Raw genomic sequence first — 26,159 nt, forward strand, 5'->3', positions numbered from 1 at the left:
TTGTAGGGAGAGTGGTCACTTTGGATAAGCTATTACCAGCAGGAGAGTGAGTTTGTGTGTGTGGTTTTTGGAAGGGGGGGGGAGAAAACCTGGATTTGTGCTGGAAATGGCCCACCTTGATTATCATACACATTGTAAAGAGAGTGGTCACTTTGGATGGGCTATTACCAGCAGGAGAGTGGGGTGGGAGGAGGTATTGTTTCATAGTCTCTGTGTATATAATGTCTTCTGCAGTTTCCACAGTATGCATCCAATGAAGTGAGCTGTAGCTCACGAAAGCTTATGCTCAAATAAATTGGTTAGTCTCTAAGGTGCCACAAGTCCTCCTTTTCTTTTTGCGAATACAGACTAACACGGCTGTTACTCTGATACTCTCTCAAGTTAGCCAAGCTACTGCCTAAAGCATGATCACTAATAAAAGAGATACAGTTAGTTTTAGACATCTAACATTTTGCTAAGAAATGGGCTGATAAAGAACAAAAACGTTTTTGTGCTATAAGAAACATTACCCTATGAGAGTTCAAAATAAATAAAGGTTTGCCTCCACCGATGATCTGCACGGATTTCGTCTAGAGCTCATGAAGGAACTAAGGCTGATGTAAATTGCAAAACTTCCATTGACTTTAAAGGGAGCACAACCTAAACCTAAATCAAAACCAATAAAGAACAGATTTACCAAGAAGCCATTAGATCTCATAATAGGAACTATGCAGCATCCTCGCATCTACCAGTTTGAAGAGGAAGCAAGACAAAATCAGCCAGGTAAACAGGTTACTCTTCAGGGTAGGGCCTGTTTCCTTGTGTCTTATATAGCACTGAGCATGCTATGAGCACATAACAAATCAAACAAAACAAACAAATAAATAATAATACAACTGCATCTGCGTTTTCTATGGTATGTGAGCTCCTCCTTAATGTCACATAAGTCACAGAAGTCTGAACAAAACTCTGACATTGTCCTTGGGTCCTCCTGTCTTTGCTTCCTACTTTTCCTCTTTGAAAGATGACGAGTTAAACTGGCATATACTGTCAGTCACTGGGCACCATCCCCCACTTATCAGACATACATGCTTTAACCCTGATTTGCTTACACTTAGAATTAAATTAGATCATTGTAACAAACCAGATTATGACTAGATAGTAACATTTAACACTGATAGAGCGCTTTTTAATCATAAAATACTTTACAAATTATAGGGCCACAATCATCCCTGGTGTGACATTGCAGAAGCCACTGCAGTGGCTCTGAAGTCAAGAGGGTAACACCAAGGATCAATTTGTTCCTACCTGTGTACAGCACCAGTGAAGTGCAGCCACTTCTGGAAGAAGGGCAGCAGCTGGCATACGGAAGAGGAAATACTTCAGCCAAGAGTGTTGCTGCAAACCCTGGCTCTACTGAAAGCTGCCCTGGGATCCATGTAGATCACAACCTTATAGAATCATAGAATACAAGGGTTGGAAGGGACCTCAGGAGGTCATCTAGTCCAACCCCCTGCTCAAAGCAGGACCAATCCCCATTTTTTGCCCCAGATCCCTAAATGGCCCCCTCAAGGATTGAACTCACAACCCTGGGTTTAGCAGGCCCATGCTCAAACCACAGAGCTATCCCTCCCGCCCTCCCACCTTGATTCTCTTATCCGAAATACTTGCACACATGAGCCATCGGATACCCGGTTCATCCACCTTGGAAGGATGAAGGGCTGAGTTGGCCCTGGGAGGATTTGAACCCATGATATCTGAACCCCTGAGCCTCTCCCCTTATAGGACTCCACTGACCCATACAACCCAGGCCTTATGGCCCTAAAAATAGTCCCTGTTGCACTTATTGCGAGTGCAGTCCCAGGACACTCGGAACCTTTGGCTAAGGGTCTTGAGAAAGTGGAGGCATCCCTGGGAGCTACCTGGACTCGTTATCTCGAAAAATTGAGTCACTGTCCCTTTAAGCCGCTCAGACAGACGCGAAGTTGGCGCTGCCCCTCACAAAAATGGCTACACCCAAGCCCCTCCGCAGCCAAGAATAAGACGCGCCCTCTACAAACATGGCGCCCGTTGCTTAACCAACGCGCCCTGCACAAAGATGGCTGCATAGCCCGACCACGCCGACGAGGGCCCCGCATAAAGATGGCGCCGCCCCGTTCAGCCTTCCTCCCCCGCCCAGACCTTCAGGGAGCGCTTTTGGAGGCGCCTATGCCGGCTGGGTGAGGTCAGTTCCGGGGCGGAGCAGCCCCAGTGGTGCAGTCGGGGACAAACAAAAGGAGCCGGAGCGAAGGGGACGAAGCCGGTCTGGCGCTGCCAGGTGGGTGCGGACGGAGGACGAGGGCTCCTCCGGCACGCCCTCGGGGCTGGGCTCCTCCCTCCAGCGCAGCCCGGAGAGGAGACCAGCTCCTGGGGAGCGGGGTAAGGGGTGGGCAAGGAGCGGGGTTAAGGGGGATGGGAGAGGAAAGAGGGGAGAAAACGGGAGGCGGTGACAGAGAGGAAAGGAAACTGAGGCAAGGGAAAGAGGTGACCTGAAGGAAGGGTCGGGACCCTGGGGGCAGGGGAAGAAGGGGACCTTTTTTGGGCGGGGGAGAGGGGGATTTGAGGGCTACAGTTTGCAGAGTCCCCCTCTCCTCTGGGTTTGACTTACTGTAAGGCTGTTCTTTAGGAGCCGGTTGCTGTGTAAATGCTCTCCGGCTTACTGGGCACTCCTGGGAAATCTCACCCCGGAGCGGTCCCTACCTGGAAACCTGCGCTGCTAGCGGTTGAGGCTCTTGTATTGGTGGGGTGGTGACTGGCGACACGCCCTCCCGTTATCTGCTGTAGGGTTGTGGGTGGGGGAGTGGACTCCAGTACCGTCAGGGGGCACCTAGGGCCATGTACGGATCTGGGTGGGTGCAATGACCGCTGATGTGTTTAGGGGTGGGGAGAGCAGGGAGGGAGCAGGAAGCTGTCTGAAAAATGTTCAAAGAGATGGTTTGGGTCCTTGCACCAGAAAAGGAGGTGAAATATGCAGTGTGGCTAAATTCCATTAAATTATAGCTGAGGTCATGACTGTCAGGGTTAGTGGGGGAAAATTGCTGACTAATTTGTTTTCTCCTTGTTTATATGGTTTCTATGTCAGGCTTATGTGAAATCTACATTTTATTAGGTGATGGTAAACTGGAAAAGGGAAATGAAATAACTGGGAAAGTCTGTTTGTATTTATAGGGTTAAGCAAATGAGCATTCAAATACATATAGGTGGCTGTTAGTCTTAATCTTTAGCTTGGGCTTTGAAAGACCCCTTGGTGAGGGAAGGAAGTCTGTTCTCCACATCTTTCTTGGCAATACTGGCATCAAGAGCTTGACTGCGTTGCTTTTCCAACCTGCTTTGTAGAGACCAGATCTCAGAATTGGGAGGTGGGGGTGGGGTTGCTATAGTAGCTTATAATAAGCAGAGTAGGATGCTGTGTGAACTGCGCATCATGTGTACTCCAGGCAGAGAGCTCAATGACAATAACAAGGTGCCCTGTTGCTGCACCTGCCAACTATGCTGGGGTCATACCAGTCTTTTTTGCGGGAGGAGGTGCTCTAAATGGAGGTCAGTAAAACACTTTAAAATATTTGAGGTAGCCAGTCATAGCTGAAATTGAGAAGCTTAAGAAATGCAAGAAACTACGGGGTGAAGACTTTGGAGGAGTCCTTCTAATGATTTTGTAGGAGCAACCACATTCATGGTCTACACCCACATTAAAATAACATATAGATCAGGGGTCGGCAACCTTTCAGAAGTGGTGTGCTGAGTCTTCATTTATTCACTTTAATTTAAGGTTTTGCGTGCCAGTAATACATTAATGTTTTTTAGAAGGTCTCTCTCTGTCTGTATATTGTATAACTAAACTATTGTCGTATGTAAAGTAAACAAGGTTTTCAAAATGTTTAAGAAGCTTTCTTTAAAATTAAATTAAAATGCTGATCTTATGCCGCTGGCCTGCTCAGCCCGCTGCCAGCCTGGGGTTCCGTTCAGCTTGGCTAGCAGCAGGCTGAGCAGGGCCTGCAGCCGGGACCCTGGCTGGCAAGGGGCTGGCAGCCAGAACCCGGGGCTGGCAGCATGTTGAGTGGGGCCAGTGGCCAGGACCCCAGACTGGCAGTGGACTGAGCAGCTCAGCCTGCTGCCACTCACCCCGCTGCCAGTCTGGGGTTCCATCCGCCAGCTCCTGCCAGCCAGGGTCCCGGCTGCCGGCCCCACTCAGCCCCCTGCCAGTCTGGGATCCCAGCCCTGCCAACATAGAGTGGGTACCTACCTTCTCCCTGGTTCTAGCCCATCTCTTCTTCCCTCTCTGCACTGAGCTGAGGGTGGGGGTGCACAGAGCACAGGGCTGGGGGTGAAGGAGCAGGTTGGGTTGCAGGGTCTGGCCAGGAGCTAGAATGAGGGAGGGGGCTCAGGGTTGGGGCAGGAGGTTTGGGTGCGAAGTGTTTACCTGGGCAGCTCCCATCTGGTGTGAGGGGTGCAGGAGCTCCCATTTGGTGCTCAGGGCTGGGGGTGGGAATGTGGGGGGGTGCAGGAGTCAGGGCTGGGGGCATGTGAGGAGGGTGCAGGAGTCAGGGCATGGAGTGTGGGGGGCTGGGTATGTGGGGGCGTGCTGGAGTCAGGGCATAGGGCTGGGAGTGTGTGTGGGGAGTGCAGGGGTCAGGGCATGGGGGTGTGGGCTAGGGTCATGGGGGGTGCTCCCAGCCCCCTGCCTAGAGCGGCTCACGGCAGGGGGCTGGAGGAGATAAGCCCTGATTCTAACCCCCTTCCCCAAGGCCCCATCCCCACCTCTTCTCTGCCTCCTCCCCAGAGCAGCAAGTGGCTCTGCTTCTCCCCCTCCCTGGCAAGGGCCATCAGCTGACTGGTGGCAGGGAGGGAGAGGAGGAGGGGCAGAAATCCAGCATGCTGGGGGAAGAGGCGGGGGATCTTGCCTGCCCTGCAGCAGCAGCCGCCAGCAGGACCAAGCTTCTTCACCCTGCCCCTGCTGGGGCGGGGGGCGGAGAAGAGCGGGCCGGGGCGGGCAGGATTTTTAATGGCACGCTGCTGCCCGCCGGGGCCTGGCCCTGCTTAGCCCGCTGCCAGCCTGGGTTTGGCAGCAGGCTGAGTGGGGCCAGTGGCTGGGACCCGGCAGGCAGCAGCGTGCCATTAAAAATCGGCTCGCATGCTGTCTTTGGCACGCGTGGCATAGGTTGCCGACCCCTGCTATAGATACATGATTGTACTTTATGTGAATTGGGATCAGGAAATGCATTGTTTATCTTTTAAATAACATACATATTTTTCCAACTACAACAAAATACCAGATTAATCATAGGTTTCAGAGTAACAGCCGTGTTAGTCTGTATTCACAAAAAGAAAAGGAGTACTTGTGGCACCTCAGAGACTAACCAATTTATTTGAGCATGAGCTTTTGTGAGCTACAGCTCACTTCATCGGATGCATACTGTGGAAACTGCAGAAGACATTATACATAGAGACCATGAAACAATACCTCCTCCCACCCCACTCTCCTGCTGGTAATAGCTTATCTAAAGTGATCATCAAGGTGGGCCATTTCCAGCACAAATCCAGGTTTTCTCACCCTCCCCCCCACAAACTCCCTCTCCTGCATTAATCATAATGCACAGAATAAAGAAAAATCCTTCAGATTAAGGAAGGGAGGGGAAGCAACATAGCTAATGCAGACCCTAAAGATAATCATAGACCTCAAAAACGTCAGCCCAAATGGCTCTGAATTTTCCAGGCATTCCCTTTCTACAGAATTTCTGTTGTCTATTAGCAGTGAGGGCAGCCATATCACTGAGTCAGGCATCAGTGTTTGGTGGGGATCAACTATTCCATTTTTGCAGGATTAATTTTTTAGCAACCAAAGCTGTACATTGGAACCATGCTGCCTTGTTACCAAATAACCACCAGATATCAGGAATATATTGAATAATGAAACTTAATGAGGAGGGCTCCAATTTAGTGTCCAATATCAAATTGATCCTTTGACCCACCTCATACTACAAATTCTTGATATGGGGCATTCCCAAAACATATGAACTAAAGTAGCACCAAGGGAATTACACTTCCAACAGCAGTCAGCATTTGAGGCCCATTACTGTTAACCTATGGAGGGACCAGCATATTTGAAAGTCTTTTTGTGAATAAGATGTAGTCTCAGATTTATAGTTGCTTTTTTAACATTAGATATGATTGTTTTTCATTGGATCAGAGAGCTGTGTATTAAAAATCTCTGTTCTAAGCAACTCTGAAATTATCAATCTTTAGCTGAGTTTTTTGGGCTAGACAGTTGTAAAAGGATATCACTGGCCAAATAAATCCAGGAAGTTTCCTCCAACATAATAAAAGTTCTGGAGCTCCCAATGCATCTAGCCCAAATACATTTGTAAATAGATCCAATTAAATTAATTTATTTTTCTAGATCTGAAGCAGGGCAAGCAAAACTATTGCTGAAGACCCACAAATGGTTTAAATTTATTGCTGTCAATTAGCTGCATCACAGTTATCATTCCTCACTCCATCCAATGCCTCCACATCAAGGTTTTGCCATCAATTAAGGATAGCACTGCTCCGTAGGACCATTTTTACCATGAATGGAAGCAGAACTTTCTAGCCAAGTTTGACCAAGCTTGCTTCACACCTATTATTGCGGGAGCTCTGGAGCCATCAAATTTATACTAATTTGATCATACAGTGCCTGAAAAAGGGAGAGAATGTATTAATGCTCATTCAGTCTGAATCCAAGTTGGGGTCTGGGCAGTCATATCTAACAGCCACAAAGATGCCTGGTTTAACAAAAAAGAGAATTTTTCAAGGTAGAAAAATTCAATAACTCCAGAGATAGGAGGAGCTGTGATTTGTTCTGAACCAGACTAGGTTTCTTACCTGCACTCCAAGAAATGTGCTGAAAATATTATTGAATTTCTTAAAATAAATTTGAGGAATAGAAATAGGGAGACCCCTCAGGACATAATCCTTGGATTCTTGAGTATCTTCCCCATTTCCTCCTTCAATCTGATTCCTCACCATCCTGCCTCTTCCAGCCCTAGATTGTATGCCCTCTCTTCTTGAGCTGGATATGCTCTGAAGTCCTCAACTCCTTTTCTGTTTTGTCACTGCAGTGACCTAGAATATTTATAATGAAGAGAACGAAGTCCATGCTGCTGGAAAGTGGTGAACCTGTTAGCATCAACTAGACTCAATTAGGTTGTGGGATGCTAGTAAACGTCCAGGATTTTCTTAAACATGCTTGTAATATCTGCTTTTGCTGTTATATTCTAATAGAGCTTGGAGAGGATCCTTCCTGATAGCTAGCCAAGTTGCTACCTCCTAAATTTCTACTTGACACTAATATTTCCAGCTTTCTTAGAGGGTCTCTTCCTGGATCTCTGTGACCACTTAAAGCACTTACATACTGACATACCCTTTCTCAAGGTCTTGTCAGAGTTAACCTGGGGGCCTCTTAAACACTGGTACTTTCTCTGCTGATAAGACTTTGTTTAATTTCAGGGAAGCTGCTCCCATGGCGCTTGGGGAATGCAGTGTTTCTCTGCTCTGTCAGGATCCAGCACATACGGACATCATCTTCTTCCAGCACAGAGAATTGAAGTGCAGATAGCAGAACCCAGCCACAGGGTAAGGTTACAGCCTAGTTCCTAAGTGGGGAGTTGTAGTGATATGAAATTCCTGGTGGCACCAGTTGAATGTTGACTGTCCAAGTGATGTTTCAAAATATGAGTGCAGAGATGGGACATGCCTGGTATGAGGCCAAATGGAAATGTGTGGGCCAGATGGTGATGGAGACCATAATAGTGGGTTGATTATAGGCTTGTTACCCATTAGGCACTGCTTGAAGATGGAAAGAGTAATGGAACTGAGCACCATTCAAGTTACAACTTGATTGCTACGTTTAACTAAGTGTCCACCTCACAGTCATAGGAACCTGAACCTATCCTTAGGCTAATGGAGTAGATGTCTATAGGCAGAAGGGTGTTGAACCACTGCATTACCATACAGGCATCTCTTGGTCCATTCCTGGTAATGCACTCCATGTGGAGGCGTGAATTGAGGCTGCTGTGGCAATGGCATGCTTTCCACTCTGGTATGAATGGTTCCATGCAGCTTAGCAAGCAAACTCTCTAGTCAGTCAGGGAATGTCAGCTATTAGCTCTGAGAGTTCTTGCCTGTCTAGTCCTCTTCATCCATGAGAGCAAATGCAAAATCCTCTGCATATGTTGGTCATGTTCTGAGCTGTTAGAGATACTGTGCATCTCCTACAAAATCGCGTAGTTCCTAAGTGATATATCTGTTCCACTGACCCTAGTTATCAAAAAGCATGTAGCTTCTTTCTGAATAAACCATAAATACCATCATGGCACCCAAAGTCCTTGACCCTTATCTTTAACTGTTACCAATAATCTGCATTAAACAGTTGCTTAATTTATCCTCCTAAAGGCTGAGGGTGTGATAACCATGATCTGGATGATGGGCTGTCTAAACCCTTCTAACATTATATTGAGCACTCAGTGGTCTTGATGGACTAAAAATCTGTGAGAGAGATGATCCCTTGCCCAGTAAATTACAGTATAGTTCAGATGAACAAATTACTGGGTGGCCAGCACGTCATCCAATCTCAGAGCACTGCACTGCAGAGCTTTCTTCTCCTACTTCAGTGGCTTGTTGGGCTTTGTGGATGGATTTTGTTAAAAGGGGCATTGAATGAAGAGAATTGGTTTGGCACTTGTGGGAGGTGTTCCAAGCATAAATGGTGGACTCGGAAAAGGATACGAAGGGAGCACTGCAGTATAGGAAGTAAAGTTTATAGAAGTTGTACATAAGTAGCATTTTTTGTTTGGTGTTTTTTTAACCATGGGGCAGATACAGACCACCAACTCAATTAGTACCTTATAGAATGGGTAACTGGAGGCAATGTAGTGAGCCTCTTGATTGCATAACATCTCTCCAAATGAGTCAGTTGAGGTGTAGCACAAGCTTAATAGGTACAAACTGTTATCAAGTCAGTTATGACAGTCTGTCTTTATAGGAAGGAGGCAGAGCCTATCAAAAACTTTCGGGACACTTTTAAACTATTTGTGTATAGTTTGTATTGTGACTCGGAATCCAACTGAGCTAGCTAGGCTGTGCAACCCTTTTTAGTTCTTGTTGTTGCTATCAAATTATTTGAGACTAAAAATTACTCTACCATGCCCGCCCTGTTGTAAAAATAGCACCTATTCCTTACATACTGAGCATCAATGTTCACTGCAAAATTAACTTTACATATTGCAGGTAGTGCTAGTTCAGAGATGGGCAAACTACGGCCTGCAGGCCACATCCGGCCCGCGCGACCCTCCTGCCCAGCCCCTGAGCTCCTGGCCTGGGAGGCTAGCCCCCAACCCCTCCCCTACTGTTCCCCCTCCCCTGCAGCCACGCCGCCAGTGCAATGTTCTGGGCAGCCGGGCAGCGCAGCTGCAGCCAGTCACCAGTGCTCCAGGCAGCACGGTAAGGGAGCAGCGGGGGTTGGATAGAGGGCAGGGGAGTTCAGGGTGGTGGTCAGGGGGTGGGGATGTGGACAGGAGTCGGGGTGGTCAGAGGGCAGGGAACAGGGGGGTTGAATGGGGGCAGCGGTCCTGGGGGGGCAGTCAGGGGCAGGGGTTCCGGGGGCAGTTAGGGGACAGGGAAAAGGGGTGATTGGATGGGGCAGGGGTCCGGGGGGGGCAGTCAGGAATGAGAGGAGGGGTTGGATGGGGCAGGGGTCTGGCGGGGGCAGTCAGGAATGAGAGGAGGGGTTGGATGGACCGGTGGGGGGTCCAGGGGCAGTCAGGGGACAGGGAGCAGGGGGTGGTGGATGGGGCAGGAGTCCTGGTAACAAGGGAGGTTGGATGGGGTAGGAGTCCCAGGGGGGCCATCGGGGGCGAGAAGCGGGGGGGGGGTTGGATGGGGTTGGGGGCTGCGCCACGCCTGGCTGTTTGGGGAGGCACAGCGTCCCTTAACCGGCTCTCCATAAAATTTTGGAAACTTGATGTGGCCCTCAGGCCAAAAGGTTTGCCCGCCCCGTGCTAGTTGCTTTTCCTCAAGACCCAGGCTCTGTGCACAGCAAGGCATTGATACTGACCTTCGTAAGATGCTCTCTTTTACGCTTTTGTCCTCATTGGCTTCTGGGTGATCCATGTGGGGCAGTTCAGAACTCTGATAGCTTCTCACTAATGAGAACAGGTTTGGTGATCAGAACTTGATGTGTCAATTACTGGATTTAGAATACTTGGAATCTCTGTTCTGGAACACCCATATTCTGAATGCAAGATCTGTAGGACAAATAGGTGGTGATATGATTATTCCTCCTCCGTTTTTGAAAGACTGAGGTTACATATCACAGGATAGCTGGTGTCTTATTTCTCTGTCCATGCCCGTTGTAGCAGCCTTTCTTGAGTTTACCACTGGTTATCCATCCTGAGTGGATCTCTGGTCATGTTATCTATCAACCAAGAGAGATTTTTGCTTGTTTTCTCTGCTTATAGTTTAAAAATCTGTTGCAGTCTTGCTTTCTTTCTCATTGCATTCATCTCCTCCGTGGTCGAACTATGAGATCTGAATAGTCTCATTCAATGACTGCTTGGGGAGATGCCATCTCAAAGTTTGATACTTGAGGCTTCCTATTCCAATTTAGTGATCCTGTCCTTTACCTAGAAGCTAGTCACAAAGTGCCAGTCAGTCCTCTTCATTCAGTTATTCCGAGTGGTCAGGAAAAGGAGACTTATGGGCTGTCTAGGTATCTGAACAGCACAAATCATAATTTTGCCTGGTGCATTTGAACGTTGGTTGACACTACACCAGTCCAAGGTTCCCCTGCTTGCTGCTTGGGTGTATGATTTATATGGAGGATGGAGATGATAAACTTTGTGAATCTTACTCTGAATTTGTTACATCATGGGATTTAAACTGAGAGGTTTATATTTAAACTTCTCTGTGGTGCTTGAAAGCCTCAAAGTAATGCAGAGATCACTTCTCTGCATAAGCATCCATAGTATCCTGCTGGAATAAGATGGTTGAAAAATTCCACTGCCCTTGAAGCACTTGTAATCCCCATAGCTAAAAGAAAAGACTAGCTCTGGATAGCCTGCTTCAGTCACTGATTTGTATATTTATAATTCATAAGCTCACACAGTCTAGCGCTTGTCTCTTTGGCTTGCATCATTCTAGTAAGTCGTCGGAAGTCACCCTTGTTTGTGCAGCTCTGCATCATGCTGATATTAGGATTGTTGCTCCAGTGCGGACTGCACTCTTAACGCCAAATTCCATGGCTCACTTCCTTCCAGGATGGGGTGGAATGCCACTGAAAGGCATAAATCTGGTCATGTGATCAAAGCTCCAACCTGAATTTTCTATGTTCTCCTGCAGATGTTCTTCCTTGTACTTGTCAGGGCAGGCTTGCTTGTGTGCTGAGTCAACCATGAGTCGCATGCTGCTGGAGCAAGAACTTGCTGCCAGTGCTCCCTCTGGAGGGTAACTGTCCTGCTGAAACACTTAGGCAAATACTCTCTGGGACTGGATTGGGATTATTCCTCTCCTGCCCAGGAGTCCTACAGGGAAATGCAACTCCTCAGTCAGCCCGTTTCCTACCCACCATACCAACAACTCAGGAACTGCTGAATGTTCCATGCCATTGGTGACAGGTTGCATGAGAATCTACCCATCTGGCTATCAGCATCTGGACTTCACTTGGCAGTAGGACTCCTGTGAAAAATGCAAATACTGTGTCTGCAGCCACTGCTTAGTAAGGGCAGTTCATCTACGTGATTCAGAAATGGTGATTACGTGGCTGGGAAGATGAATGCTGCATTTTAACCTGACTGGCTTGTGTTGCTGTAGCTAAGGGTCTGTCAGTCCCACAGTGTAAAACACAAGTTCAGGGGATTAATTTAATATCATTCTGGGCTCAAATTTGGCACCTGGTGTCATCCTCAAAGGGAAAACCCAGGATCTTCAAGCAGAAGGCTGACTTGCTGCCTTCGATCTGCACCCTTGAGTTTGAAAATGGAGTATCTGTTAATGCTTTACACTTCCTGGCTGTTGGTGTAACACTAACTCTTTGGAATGGAGTCGCTCTAATTCAAAATACTCCATTTTAAACCTCTCATTTTAGCTGGAATGAAGGGTGATAAGGAGCCTCCAGAACAACTTGTGTTGTTGAGGGAATTGTCTATTTTTGTCTCAGTTGGAAGGGTGGGGGGTGGTTATTTATCTCCTGCTGCTTTAAACAGCCATCACTTTTTAAGTGCTCTGAGACAGGATGGATTACGTTACTTAGTTGATCTCCTCTGCTGCCAGTTTTCAGGCTTCTCCAGTTAGGCTCGCTGCTATCCTTCTGCTTGGAAAGCTTTTCTGAAAGATGGCTGGAAACTTGGAGCTGCTTCCAGCTCCTTTTTTTCTTTTAACTCTGGGGCAACTAAACATGTGGTGGTGGGAAATCTCCAATCCTGCTTCTGGCCTAAGGAGGTTTTTTCTGGTGTCTGAACAAAAGGGGCTTTGTGCTGCTGTCCTCAAGATTTTGGGGAGGGGAAGAAGCGGTAGGAAGGGAAGAGAAGCTGTGCTCTGCTGACGATTTCTTGTAACAGGTCTGTGGCTCACCAGCAGGAAGAGCTGTACTCTTAAGAGGAAGAAGTCCTTTCCCTGCATCTTCCTCTGATTCTGCCTGGGTCTGTACCAATCTTTATATCCCTGTTTCTCTTCTTGGAGGTAAGTAATCCTATGGGGCAGCTGTTCACTTCTAGTTTCCAGCCCACGTTTTGTAGTCAGTGTTTTTCTTGTGGTTACATAGCTGTAACCAGCGAGTGAGTCTGGTCAAATGAAAGGTTTCAGAGTAACAGCCGTGTTAGTCTGTATTCGCAAAAAGAAAAGGAGTACTTGTGGCACCTTAGAGACTAACCAATTTATTTGAGCATGAGCTTTCGTGAGCTACAGCTCACTTCATCGGATGCATACCGTGGAAACTGCAGCAGACTTTATATACACACAGAGAATATGAAACAATACCTCCTCCCACCCCACTGTCCTGCTGGTAATAGCTTATCTAAAGTGATCATCAAGTTGGGCCATTTCCAGCACAAATCCAGGTTTTCTCACCCTCCACCCCCCCACACAAATTCACTCTCCTGCTGGTGATAGCCCATCCAAAGTGACAATAAGGTGTTCAGCAAACTAGTGAGATAAGCTGGCACATCATCCAAGGAACATAGTCAGCTTGAATCAAGGCTAGCTACGTGCTGCTTTGTAGGGCCTCAGACACCCAGAGTATCAGATGTGCAGTGTGTTGTGGGTTTTTGTTGTTGATACTGACTGATTCTACTTTCCATGTGTGGTAGTCATGCCCAGGGCATCCCAGCTCTTGTGCTCCATGATAAATGCCTTGCTGTGTGTCTCTGGATAAGAGATGGCAATGGCATTTGGTGACACTTGTCTGTAGTGATCCCTGTGGTATGGCAAACCAGTTGGGAAAATCCATCATTGCTGTAACCCCGTCATAGTAGTCTGTGTAGCACTATCCATACAGCTCTGTGAATCTTTTACACATCATAGGCTGGTGCACTGTAAGTTGTTACTAAAAGATTTAGAATGATTATTGTAAATACAATGTTTAGTAAAGGAAATGAAATGTTTCCACAGCTGATTGGTTAGAGAGGTGAATATGATGGAACAGGACACCACATCCAGATGAATTTGTGAGGGCTAAAAAGACTCCATAGCAAAAGGTGCTCTTTCATCTAAATTTGGAGGCTGATGGTGATGTAGGGACCCTAGGAGGGAGTAGATTTATGGGGTGGGCTGGCATGTGGATCATTAGTCTTGTTGTGTGCTTACACTTGAGTGAGGATGTAGTCTGCAGCCTTTCCCCTACCCTAGTAGAAGCAGAAGAGCTGCGCATCCTGGAAACAATCTGTGAGGTGGCATTGAGTGAGCAATAGCAGCAACCAAAATACATGTGGAGCTGTCAAAGAAATAGTCTGTTCCTTTGGAAAAGGTTATTGGGGGACAAGGGGAATGCTGCAGTACTATTAAGAATTAAAACAAAAAAAGCAGCTTTGAGGCAGATTACCCTTGTAAGATTATTTCCCCTCTCCAGTGTATGCTGTTTCCACAGCCTGCCTTGCATATATGCTCCAACAGCCAAAAGTTTTCTGGCTTTGTTTCTGATAAGTGAAGGACCAGACATCTAGTGGGTCCAAGCCAGCTGTGAGTGTGCAAGCACAGTGAAGACTAATTTGACTTTAAATGTGAATTAAACTAACTTTCTAGAGATCACTATACTACTTCCCTTAGCCTCCATCAGCAGAACTCACAATGGTGTGAGTGCCCCTGTTTCTGGGCTCTTAGACTGAGAAGCTTCTGCAACTGGAGATGTATAGGGAGGAAACACTTGTCTTGCATCAGTAGACTTGCCACTGGTATTTACTTCTCCCCCATCTGTAATAAGACAACTAAAACCTGTCCTTAAATCCTTAATTAACTCTTCCCAGGTTGAGGCTGTCAAGGCTCTGTCACATGGATTCTGGAGTGGCCTGGGGAGTTCACATCCACAGTCTTTAAGTGCATGAGATAAGAGGCTGTTTGGTGCCATTAACACTCAGATCCTCTCTAGCTATATATCCTGAATGTTGCTGCTGGAACTGTCATAACCTGCCCCACTTTCCCTCTCTGGGCAGATGCCAGTCTGAGTGTACCCAGCTGCTGGATCCCATCTGCTTCTCAGCCCCTGGGTCTGGGTAATGACTAGTCACTGGTCCTAGCTCTGGGTCTCTCACCTCCTAGGTGCAACCCCCATGTCGTCTGACACCCTTCTTGGGCAGTGGCACCCCACAGTCCGGTTACCTTAGACCCTGAAACCAGTGCTCCAGCTCTCCTGAGCCCCAGTTGCTTAGACAAATTCCCACAGAGCTCCTCCTGGCTGTGGGAGCTCTGGTTTTTCAGTTAACCCCTTTAGGGATTGTGGAAGGAAATCACAGAACACTGGCTTAGCAAAGTTTCAGAGTAGCAGCCGTGTTAGTCTGTATTCGCAAAAAGAAAAGGAGGACTTGTGGCACCTTAGAGACTAACCAATTTATTTGAGCATAAGCTTTCGTGAGCTACAGCTCACTTCATCGGATGCATTCAGTGGAAAATACAGTGAGGAGATTTATATACACACAGAACATGGCAAAAATGGGTGTTATCATACACACTGTAAGGAGAGTGATCACTTAAGATGAGCTATTACCAGTAGGAGAGCGGGGGGGGGGGGAGTTTGAAAACATTTTGTAGTGATAATCAAGGTGGGCCATTTCCAGCAGTTAACAGGAATGTCTGAGGAACAGTGGGGAGGGGGAAATAAACATGGGGAAATAGTTTTACTTTGTGTAATGACCCATCCACTCCCAGTCTCTAATCAAGCCTAAGTTAATTGTATCCAGTTTGCAAATTAATTCCAATTCAGCAGTCTCTCATTGGGGTCTGTTTTTGAAGTCTTTTTGTTGTAATAGTGCGACCTTTAGGTCTGTATTTGAGTGACCAGAGAGATTGAAGTGTTCTCCGACTGGTTTATGAATTTTAGGAATTACTTTTAACAGCATGCCATAGAGCTACAAACATTTGGAATGCATTTGGAATAAGTCCTGAATGCAGCCCCTACGTCTGATCTCAACCCTCCCTTGAGTCTGAGTTTGATCAGCATTCTTAGGCTAGGCAGCTTCCTTCTCCTCCAACCTTTTTTTTTTTTTTTTTTTTTTTTGACATGAGGCAGTGAACTGACTTGGCTTAGAAAAGCACCCCAGTTTTAAAATTCTGTCAGTCTCTTGTCCATGTGCTTCAGCTGGGGAAATTCCAGGCTCTAGCTCCCACTCCACTTCCATGTAATGCCATTTAAAGTCAGTGGCCCTACCGGTAGAAATCTTTGTTCCAATAGGGGGACTCATTCAACTTTGGTGGCCCTTGATTGCTATGTCCTAGCTTTTCATAGCCTGTCTACTAGACATCAAACCTCTGATGCAAAATAGATGATCAAATCCAGGAAAGAAGGCTGAAATGCAACATGAGTCACACCACAATGACAATAATGAGTAGAGCCCTTGAAACAAAATGGGATTGTCTTTTTGCCCAATCCCTCCCATCCCAAAGCCACCTGAGGGGAAGGGGGTCATCTGTTACTCTACCACCTTCCCTAAAATCTGCACTTCAAAGGTGGTCCGGTAAAGCCTGCAGCTCCTGCTTGTAGCTTTCCCAAGCAGCAACAAATCAAAATTGGCATCTTACCATTTATTGCTCTGGAAAGATATGAGCTGCAAACCAGGCACTAAAGAGTTCTACCTGCAGACTCAGGAAAACCGTGCTGTATCAGTTTACTTTTGGAAGGCTTACTTTGCAGCTCTCTGGGTTGAAAACGCTTCTAAAATGCAAGCTTAAATTCAGAAACGGATTGCTTCCATACTCCATAAATCAGAGAATGTTTCCAACTTGCCACTGGAGGCTTCTGGGTTTTTTGTTTTTTGTTTTTTGTTTCCCCCTCCCCGAGCACCTGTGATAAAGATCCTCTGAAAAAATATTCTTCTCGTAAAGGTGCCTTCACTGTGGGGAGGAATGAAGGGGCTGGGTCCCTGTCTCCCACATCTCTTTACTATTTAGTTTCCCTCAAAGTGGCTGAAAGATCAGGAGTGACAAAGCACTAACCTTTGCTTGTTTCCAGCTATTTTATGGCTGTACCACTGCTTTCCCCTTACACCTAGAACTGAGCGTGATGCTAGGAGCTCAATGAAAGCTCCTGAGTGACAGACAAAGAGGCATTATAGTGAGTTTGATATTAGCCAGGCTGGTCCCGGGGCATCTTCAGGGTTTTTTGTGGTTTACAGGCTTAAAACTCAATCAAAAACCCTCTACATCACTGAACTACAGTGCAAGCTGCATACTAATGTCTCTGCTTCCCAGAACTTGTGTTCCCATGTGATGCTTAAATCCCGTGGAGATGTGTTCTGTCAGGTAGGAATGGCTGACTGGAGAACTTAATTTAATTCTCTGTTAATCCTCCTCCCTTCCTCACTTATCAAGTTAATGGCAATACAAGAAAATGTAGAGAAAATATACATTGGAATCTTATACATTGGAAACTGCGTCCCACACAGAACAAATAACTCAATCCTCTTGCAGGGGTTAGTGTATGGAAAAGTGCAAAGTCCTGCTAACTGGAGGGGAAAGGCATGACATCCAGTCTTTCCCATTGTCCCCGTTTTCTCTCTCCTCTGTTTTCTCAAAGATGATAGTGAACTTCCTTAGTGAGGCAACCCTAATAAATAGTTCTCCATTTTCCATGCAGTTTCATACAACTCACCTTTCCAAGCTTGTGGGACAGCAGCACTCATACAGAATTGATTTTTTTTTCTAATTTTTCAGCATGTTCGTGCACTCAGAACGAGTAGCTGCCTGCTTTGTGTGAACATAATGCTTCTGAAAGGTGGCAGGCTCACCATCTAGAAACTGCATTTCTTAGCCATGGAATTAGTGCAATAGTAGGGCAAGCCTCTACATGCCAGACTATCTCTAGAGGTGAGAGTCCTTGGTCCCTCAGACTGTTAATTAAGGATGCAGTTGTGGTGGCTTATGATAGATACCAATTTGTCAGGAATTAAGACCACCTACTAACTTCACACAAACCTCTAAGCAGCTAACTGCTTTTGCTCATTATGGAACTTCATTTATTTATCTCACAATTGGACTTGAAATTGTGTGGGTTTTTTGACTGAGCCAGCAGATACCGTCTTTATATAATCTGATCTCCCTGTTTTCCTTGTCTTCACTTTAAAAACAAACTGTTTTCTTCCAGTAACATCTGCCTGTGGCTTCTTTTTAGGTGAACCATGATTCCTGTCACTGAACTGCGCTATTTTGCTGATACCCAGCCAGCATACCGCATCCTGAAACCATGGTGGGATGTCTTCACGGACTACATTTCCATAGTCATGCTGATGATTGCAGTGTTTGGAGGGACGCTTCAGGTCACCCAGGACAAAATGATCTGCTTGCCCTGCAAATGGGTTACCAAAGACTCCTGCAATGACTCTTTCAGAGGTTGGACAGCTGCAACTCCAGACCCCACTTACTATAACTCTAGTCTTGTCCCATCTCAGGACACTGGGCCTACAGGGATCCGATATGACCTAGACCGGCACCAGTATAACTATGTGGATGCAGTGTGCTATGAGAATCGCCTTCACTGGTTTGCCAAGTATTTCCCTTACCTGGTGTTGCTACACACTCTGATCTTCTTGGCTTGCAGCAATTTCTGGTTCAAGTTCCCACGGACCAGCTCCAAGCTGGAGCATTTTGTGTCTATTCTGCTGAAGTGTTTTGACTCTCCCTGGACAACGAGAGCACTGTCTGAGACAGTGGTGGAGGAGAGTGATCCCAAGCCTGCCTTTGGGAAGATGAATGGCTCCATGGACAAGAAATCTTCCACAGTCAGTGAGGATGTTGAAGCCACTGTCCCCATGCTACAGAGAACAAAGTCACGGATTGAGCAAGGGATTGTTGATCGCTCTGAGACGGGCGTCTTGGACAAGAAAGAAGGGGAACAGGCCAAAGCACTTTTTGAGAAAGTTAAAAAGTTCCGCACACACGTGGAGGAGGGAGACATAGTCTATCGCCTCTACATGAGACAAACCATCATCAAGGTGATCAAGTTCATCCTGATTATCTGCTACACTGTCTACTATGTCAACAACATCACGTTTGACATTGACTGCAAGGTGGACATCGAGAGCCTGACAGGTTACCGCATGTACCGCTGTGCTCACCCTCTTGCCACTCTCTTCAAAATCCTGGCCTCTTTCTACATTAGCCTGGTGATCTTCTATGGACTGATCTGCATGTACACACTCTGGTGGATGCTGAGGCGATCCCTCAAGAAATACTCCTTTGAGTCCATCCGGGAGGAGAGCAGTTACAGTGACATCCCTGATGTCAAGAACGACTTTGCTTTCATGCTGCACCTGATCGACCAGTACGACCCCCTCTACTCCAAGCGATTTGCTGTCTTTCTGTCTGAGGTGAGTGAGAACAAGCTGCGGCAGCTGAACCTCAATAATGAGTGGACCTTGGAGAAGCTGCGCCAGAGGATCACAAAGAACTCCCAGGACAAGCTGGAGCTGCACCTCTTCATGCTGAGTGGCATCCCTGACACAGTCTTTGACCTTATCGAGTTGGAGGTGTTGAAGCTGGAGCTCATCCCTGACGTCACTATCCCACCAAGCATTGCCCAGCTCACCAGCCTGAAGGAGCTGTGGCTCTACCACACGGCTGCCAAAATTGAGGCCCCAGCCCTTGCCTTCTTGAGGGAGAACCTGAAATCTTTGCACATTAAGTTCACGGACATCAAGGAAATCCCTCTGTGGATTTATAGCCTGAAGACCTTGGAGGAGCTCCACCTGACAGGGAACCTGAGTGCAGAGAACAACCGTTACATTGTGATTGACGGACTGAGGGAACTGAAGCGGCTCAAGGTGCTTCGGCTAAAGAGCAACCTCACCAAGCTGCCGCAAGTGGTGACGGACGTTGGTGTGCACCTCCAGAAGCTCTCTATCAACAACGAGGGAACCAAGCTCATCGTCCTCAACAGCCTTAAGAAGATGGTCAACCTGACAGAGCTGGAACTGATCCGCTGCGACCTGGAACGCATCCCACACTCTATCTTTAGTCTCCACAACCTCCAAGAAATCGACCTGAAGGACAATAACCTCAAGACCATTGAGGAGATCATCAGTTTCCAGCACCTACACCGTCTCACTTGCCTTAAGCTGTGGTACAACCATATCGCCTACATCCCCATGCAGATTGGCAACCTCACCAACTTGGAGCGCCTTTACCTTAACCGTAACAAGATAGAAAAGATACCCACCCAGCTTTTCTATTGCCGGAAGCTGCGGTACTTGGATCTCAGCCACAATAACTTGACTTCCATACCGGCAGACATTGGGCTACTGCAGAACCTGCAGAACCTAGCTGTGACAGCTAACAGGGTAAGTGAGGAGGGAGTGTGGCGGAGATGCATGGATTGGATAAAGCTGCATCCTAAGATTCCTGCTGCCTGCTATGACATGTATTGGAAGCATTTAACTGCTACAATGGGGTGTGCAGTATCTTGGCACTACCATTATACTTAACCTTTGTTCCTTGTCTGTCCAATTTTCTTAGGATGAAACTTTGCAAAAACAAACCCAAATCTTCAATTCAGTTCTCTTTTCACTCTTGGGTAGATTGCAAACATAGCTGTTTTGACTGCTCTTCTGCAGTTTTTCCCCTTCTCTGGTTTAACTGAAATGGCTTTTAAAAGACAACTTAGTCTGTTTAATAAATCCTGGCCTTTTCTTGTGGTTTATTTGTAATGTAGATTTTTAGTCTTTGGATTGACATGGGACTTTAGACTTATAATAGAGAACTGAGAAATTACACTTAAGAATGGTTTCAGAGTAACAGCCATGTTAGTCTGTATTCGCAAAAAGAAAAGGAGTACTTGTGGCACCTTAGAGACTAACCAATTTATTTCAGCATGAGCTTTCGTGAGCTACAGCTCACTTCATCGGATGCATACCGTGGAAACTGCAGCAGACTTTATATACATACAGAGATCATGAAACAATACCTCCTCCCACCCCACTGTCCTGCTGGTAATAGCTTATCTAAAGTGATCATCAAGTTGGGCCATTTCCAGCACAAATCCAGGTTTTCTCACCCTCCACCCCCCCACACACAAACTCACTCTCCTGCTGGTAATAGCCCATCCAAAGTGACAGCTCTCTACACAATGTGCATGATAATCAAGGTGGGCCATTTCCTGCAACCATTTGCATTTGTAATATAAAGTGAGGCAATTAGCCACCCATGTGTGTCTGCACAGGACTGATGTCAGGGTGTTTGTATGGTGCTATAAGTGTATATAGTGCTCTACAGAACACATTGAGACAGGACCTGCCTTGAAGAGTTCGCAATCTAATATCAACTACTTCCTCCATAAGAAGCTTGCTTAGGAGATCAGCATATAGGAGGCTTTGTGAAAAGTGGCTTGCCACACAGCACTGGGCTACCTATTGCCCAGGAAGTGACTGTTTCAAGCATAGGGGGCAACATGAATACAGGTAGAAAGCTGAGAGTGGGAGGACAATGCAAAAGGAACACTTAATGCGAAAGAGCAGCATAGGAAACAAGGGGACGTGAGATGTAACTAGCTGCCTGTATTTTGCAAAAGAAAATAGGTAAAGGTGGAGCTGTGTAGAGACTTAAAGGTGTGGTATGGTACAAAGACCTTGATCCATTTCTTATCATGTAACTCTCTAATATTAATCCCACAGGAATTTCCTGTAGGTAACTGTTGTTCATTAGTTGCTCACTGGGCAGGTAACAGCACTTTGGAAACTGGTATGTGCATGATCTAAAAAAACTGACAGACATGCAGCAATTGCTTTGTAAATTACAAACCCAGTAGATGCTGTTTATACATGTTGGCTTATGGCTGCTCCTATCCACGCAGCACACAGTCTAGAACCACCTGTTGACAAGTAGTCGGACTCCGAAGGAGTCTTTCTAGTGTCTTGTACAATTAGAGACGCTTATTCTATATAAAGAAAAGGAGTACTTGTGGCACCTTAGAGACTAACCAATTTATTTGAGCATGAGCTTTCGTGAGCTACAGCTATGAAGTGAGCTGTAGCTCACGAAAGCTCATGCTCAAATAAATTGGTTAGTCTCTAAGGTGCCACAAGTACTCCTTTTCTTTTTGCGAATACAGACTAACACGGCTGTTCCTCTGAAACCTGTCATTATTCTGTATAGCCTTTTCTCTAACTACCACTTTAAAAGACCTTTTGTGTGACGTACCATAAGCAAACTCGGAGCTGAAATAGCTGGGTTGGTGCACCGTCCTTAGCCTGTATCGTGCACTCAGTCAGGCCGGGTTTACGCTACAAACTTATATTAGTATAACTACATCTCTCAGGGGTGTGGAAAAGGTGCAAGCCCCTGATTCCCATTGCCCCAGCAGGCGCGCTGGATGGAGTGGGTGGGAGTGCAGGGGTGCATGTTTTTATGGGGCACCCCATTTTTCTGGGAACCCCTGGCCAGAGCATCTATGCCCCTGTCCCTGCAAGGCCAGCTGGAGTGGGGGAAGAAAGGCAGACAGATCGCTCCTACTTCTCTGTCCCTTCATCACTGCCCGCCCACCCAAGTGTCCCCTGCTACCTACGCCACTGCTATACCAGCAGGTCCCTGGTATATGTCGTTTTGGTATCCGTCTCCCTCTTCAAGAACACAACCCCAACATATACCAGGGCCCTGCTGTAGTGCTGTCTACACCAGGTCTTAGGTCAGCCTATTTTGATAAGGGGGGCTTTTCCTGTCAACATAGTTAATCCACCTCCGGGAGAGGCAGTAGTTATGCTGACAGGAGAGGCGCTCTTATCAGCATAGCAGCATCTTCACTGAAGCACTACAGAGCGGCACTGCAGCGTTAAAGGCCTGAGGGCAGGTCAGATCTTAACCTGTCTAATCACTGACTGATCCAAGTGCATGTGTACCTTCAGACTACAGCAAATGTGATGTCCTCTCCTCATGTAAATCAGGCTCTGGTTTAACACAGTTGCAGTTTTTCTTTGTAACTTACAAGCAGAAAATGTATTGCAATATGGGATCAGGAAGTTACCTTGGTCCTAATGAGCTTCCACTTAATTGCTTAGAAGCAGCAAAACTTGGAAGAGACGATCCAATTGTGACATGCTGCCTGATGTTGCTGTGTCATACTTTCACTTCAATAACTTCTCCCAGTGGATTGTCCTGCAGTTCTGAACCTGGGTAACATAAAATACTATAAATTGCTTATAAAATATGTCGAATTAAAGGCTGCATTTGGCCTATTTATATTTGAAGATCCCCTGATGCCTTACAGAAACTAAAAATACTCGTTTCTTTCTGTCCTCAAAACCCAGGAGGCTTTGTTGCTAGAGCTATGAGAACAAAATATTTTGCAGTTTTAAAAGTCCATCTGATTACTTATTCCCACCAGAAGTCACAAAGAAGTCTGGTAACATAATTCCACAAAGAGCAACCAGCCGTGATGCAGGATTATGAAAATTCAGGTGGAAATATGCAGCAAAATCCTGTCTCTCTTAAGGATACCTAGATTTTTCAGTCTGAAATAAGGCCTCAGATACATCTTGACAAGTCAATACTGTCTGATTGATGTTACCAAAAAAGTCTTCAGTATTGCTGCCTTTTATAGGGAAAACTCCGGAGGCAAAACCACTTAACAATTGTATTATAAATTGTAGAGGGAGCTTCTCAAATTCCCACTAGCTTTTTGCGTTTTTTTAGTAGCCACCTTGCTTCTAAAAGTGACGTCGCAGCCCTGGAGCCAGACAAGTGGTGCCCGTTCTGCATTAACTTTGATCTCTACCCTTCAGAAAAATTAAGCTAAACAGCTAGTGTTTAAGAAGCCATTCTGTCTGTTTAAACCACCCTTAACACCAGATTAAGCTGTGGCTAACCCACCATCCTTGGCATTGGGGAAGGCGTGAGGCATCGTATAGCCAGTCACATTTCAGCGATAGGTTTAAATACTAAAATCCTCCTCCGTGAGTAGGAGGCTTCAGTGTAGCTTCTGTCATCTGACGCTTGCTGGATGCCACACTAAGCAAAGTGAAGGAAGCTTTTAAGGCTCTATTTTAAGGTGAAGAACTATACAGGTTTTGAACAGTACCATTTTTTGGCAATTGTTCAACAGCCCAGGTCACACAGGGTTAAGACAAGATGTGCATCCTCTGCAGTGTGGGTGTGGAGCTCTTCTTTTGGATGAAAAGAAGCTTGAGGCAGCTTTGTTTTTGCAATAAAATGTGGAACCACCCATCTTGCTCTTCCAAAGACACTAATGCAACATGAAGGCTAGAAGCAACATTCTCTTTCCTGCCTAGCCCCCTGTCTCCTGGAGATCCAGTGAAACAGCTACTCAGCTCTTGTTCCCTTCAGACATGCAGGCAAGGCCACAATTACCCTCTGGGCTCAGGAAGCCTGGTTATTTACAAAAAGAAAAGGAGTACTTGTGGCTGTAGCTCATGAAAGCTCATGCTCAAATAAATTGGTTAGTCTCTAAGGTGCCACAAATCCTCCTTTTCTTTTTGCGAATACAGACTAACCCGGCTGTTACTCTGAAACCTGGTTATTTACAGTCAGCAGCAGCAGCAGAAAATGCAAGTGCTGATAGAGTGGCATTTCCTGACCCTAAGAATTCTATCTCAAAGGTCCCCTGCTAGCCCAGCAGCCCTAGTAAATAGCTACTTCTGGAGCTGACTAGTATAACTCTGTCTTTCTGGGAATCTGGTCCAGTTGTAACAGAACTTTCTTCTTTGATAAAGTCCACTCCTGTCACTTGAAAACAAGTGATTGTGTCTTAGTTCTATGACTACCAGGCTGAATTTTGCAGCTTTTACAGAACGATGGTTCTAAATAACAATGGCTGAATAAAGCTGCTGTTTGTTGCTGTTCCGGTGGCTCTAACTTATTCAGAACTTTGGCTGTTTGTTAAAGCCTCTCTGTAGCCAATGACTGCTCCAGGCAGATCTTGTGTGCATAATTAAGTTAAAGTAGAGTGCAATTTATGTTTTAAACAAAGGATAGGCTGAGACTTTCACTGAATTAAGGGGAAGGTCATGAATAGATGCCTGAATCTATTGAACCAAACCCCATAAGCTTTTATATTTCTATTGCTAGAAATCTTGCTGGAAGAAAGCATGGCTGATCATAGTTGACTTATTTTTTTTTAGTGTCGTCGTCAGACTACGATGCCATGACAGTCTGATTGGACTGGTAATCTCCCTGTCAGACACTTGGCTATCGGTGCACGGGGGGGGGAGCCAGTGGTGCTGGGTATTGAATTTCTCTTGTTGCGTTTTGACCCTGTCAAAAAGTTGAGTATTGTGGTAGTGCCTAGAAGGTCCCTGATCAGGGCCCCATTAGGCTAGGTGCTGCGAGTGCACACAATGAAAACATAGTGCTTGCCCAAAGAGCTTTCCTTCTAAGTAAAATGAAGGAACAGAGGGATACAACAGACTGGGAAGCACAAAATCTAGCATTCCAAATCGACACTGGAATATGTATACGACTGGAAAACGTAATGCATGGCTTCTCCCCTCCTTTCCCAGCATACTGTGGATCAAAGATGGGCTGTACTGGTCAAAATCAAATATTACACTGAATTCCCATCATCCATTTCTTTTAATGGCTCTATAGCCACTTAAATGCTCACAAACCACTAGCCTGCTGTTCTTCATTAGTAAATCTCTCTGAGGAACACAACTCACCATATCAAATTCTGCTACCATTCCATTTAGTCAAGTTCCTCATTTCCCATCCAGGGACAATACTCGATGCTTCAGAAGAAGACAAAAACGCTGTCACCCTGTTTCTGCCAGGCTTTTAAGGGGAGGAGACTGTTTGCAGGCCATCCTCAGGATTAGAGCAGGACAGCTCAAGGAAGAAGCAGAATGTTGCCTTCCATACTAGCAATGGGATCAGAGTACTAATGCTTCCATGACCTGAGGGAGCAGATGTTTGTAGGAGAAGCTCATTGGCCACATGAATTATTGTTTGGACCTATGTGCTACACAGAAGAATAAGACCTGGTTTCTGCCTCCGTTACAATGCAAATGATCTCTGTTCTTGCAGGGTAGGTGCTCCAGTGAGAGAGAAGAGGGGCTAGGAGGAGGACCCTAGCAATGTGTGTCCATATAGTACACTTGGTGCCTTTTTACTTGTCTCTGAGCTGGTGGGGAGGGGCCCCCTGTGTATTACAACTGTCCAAATAACATAAGGCAGGGCTCCCGTAGGTTAGTGCAGGCTGTTTACTTTGGAGCAGCTAGAAAGAGAAGAGGTCATTTACATTTCCTCCTTTAGAGGAAAACTGGCAGGCTCAAACTCTACCTCCGATGTTTCAATGTGAAATTTGGGTCAGTCCTATGGAACTGACAGAGCTGTGCCAGTTAAGAAGTTCTGGGGGCAGGGAAGGGGGAAAGCTGGGAGAGCAAGAGTCCTCCATTTGAGAGAGAGAGAGATACATTGGTCTCTAATTCTGTAGGAGAACTACAGAGTGATGAGCTGTTCAAATACTT

At 46.2% G+C, this 26,159-nt stretch overlaps 2 protein-coding genes across 13 annotated transcripts in view; one reads left to right on the plus strand and one right to left on the minus strand.

Annotated features, from left to right (window-relative positions):
• The window catches only part of LOC140899232 (putative methyltransferase C9orf114), a 37,961-nt gene extending 35,185 nt beyond the window's left edge, over nucleotides 1-2,776 (minus strand). For 4 of the 9 annotated variants that reach the window (XM_073314361.1, XM_073314355.1, XM_073314362.1 and 1 more), the window contains exons 1-2: nucleotides 2,627-2,774; nucleotides 1,288-1,430 (exon numbers count right to left, since the gene is read on the minus strand). In XM_073314361.1, coding sequence (XP_073170462.1) covers nucleotides 1,288-1,344 — 57 coding nt within the window. In that variant the 5' untranslated portion in view covers nucleotides 1,345-1,430; nucleotides 2,627-2,774. Of the gene's footprint in view, nucleotides 1-1,287; nucleotides 1,431-1,901; nucleotides 2,033-2,160; nucleotides 2,313-2,626 lie in introns of those variants that run through there. The other 5 variants (XM_073314364.1, XM_073314360.1, XM_073314357.1 and 2 more) reach the window with 4 other exon arrangements.
• LRRC8A (leucine rich repeat containing 8 VRAC subunit A) overlaps nucleotides 2,099-26,159 on the plus strand; it is a 30,993-nt gene continuing 6,932 nt past the window's right edge. Inside the window, exons 1-4 of one of the 4 annotated variants that reach the window (XM_073314370.1) lie at nucleotides 2,099-2,296; nucleotides 7,504-7,629; nucleotides 12,609-12,729; nucleotides 17,864-20,027. In XM_073314370.1, the coding sequence (XP_073170471.1) occupies nucleotides 17,871-20,027 (2,157 nt within the window). In that variant the 5' untranslated portion in view covers nucleotides 2,099-2,296; nucleotides 7,504-7,629; nucleotides 12,609-12,729; nucleotides 17,864-17,870. The other 3 variants (XM_073314369.1, XM_073314371.1, XM_073314372.1) reach the window with 3 other exon arrangements.

This window comes from Lepidochelys kempii, chromosome 16, assembly GCF_965140265.1.
Source record: "Lepidochelys kempii isolate rLepKem1 chromosome 16, rLepKem1.hap2, whole genome shotgun sequence".
NCBI classification, from domain to species: Eukaryota; Metazoa; Chordata; order Testudines; family Cheloniidae; genus Lepidochelys; species Lepidochelys kempii.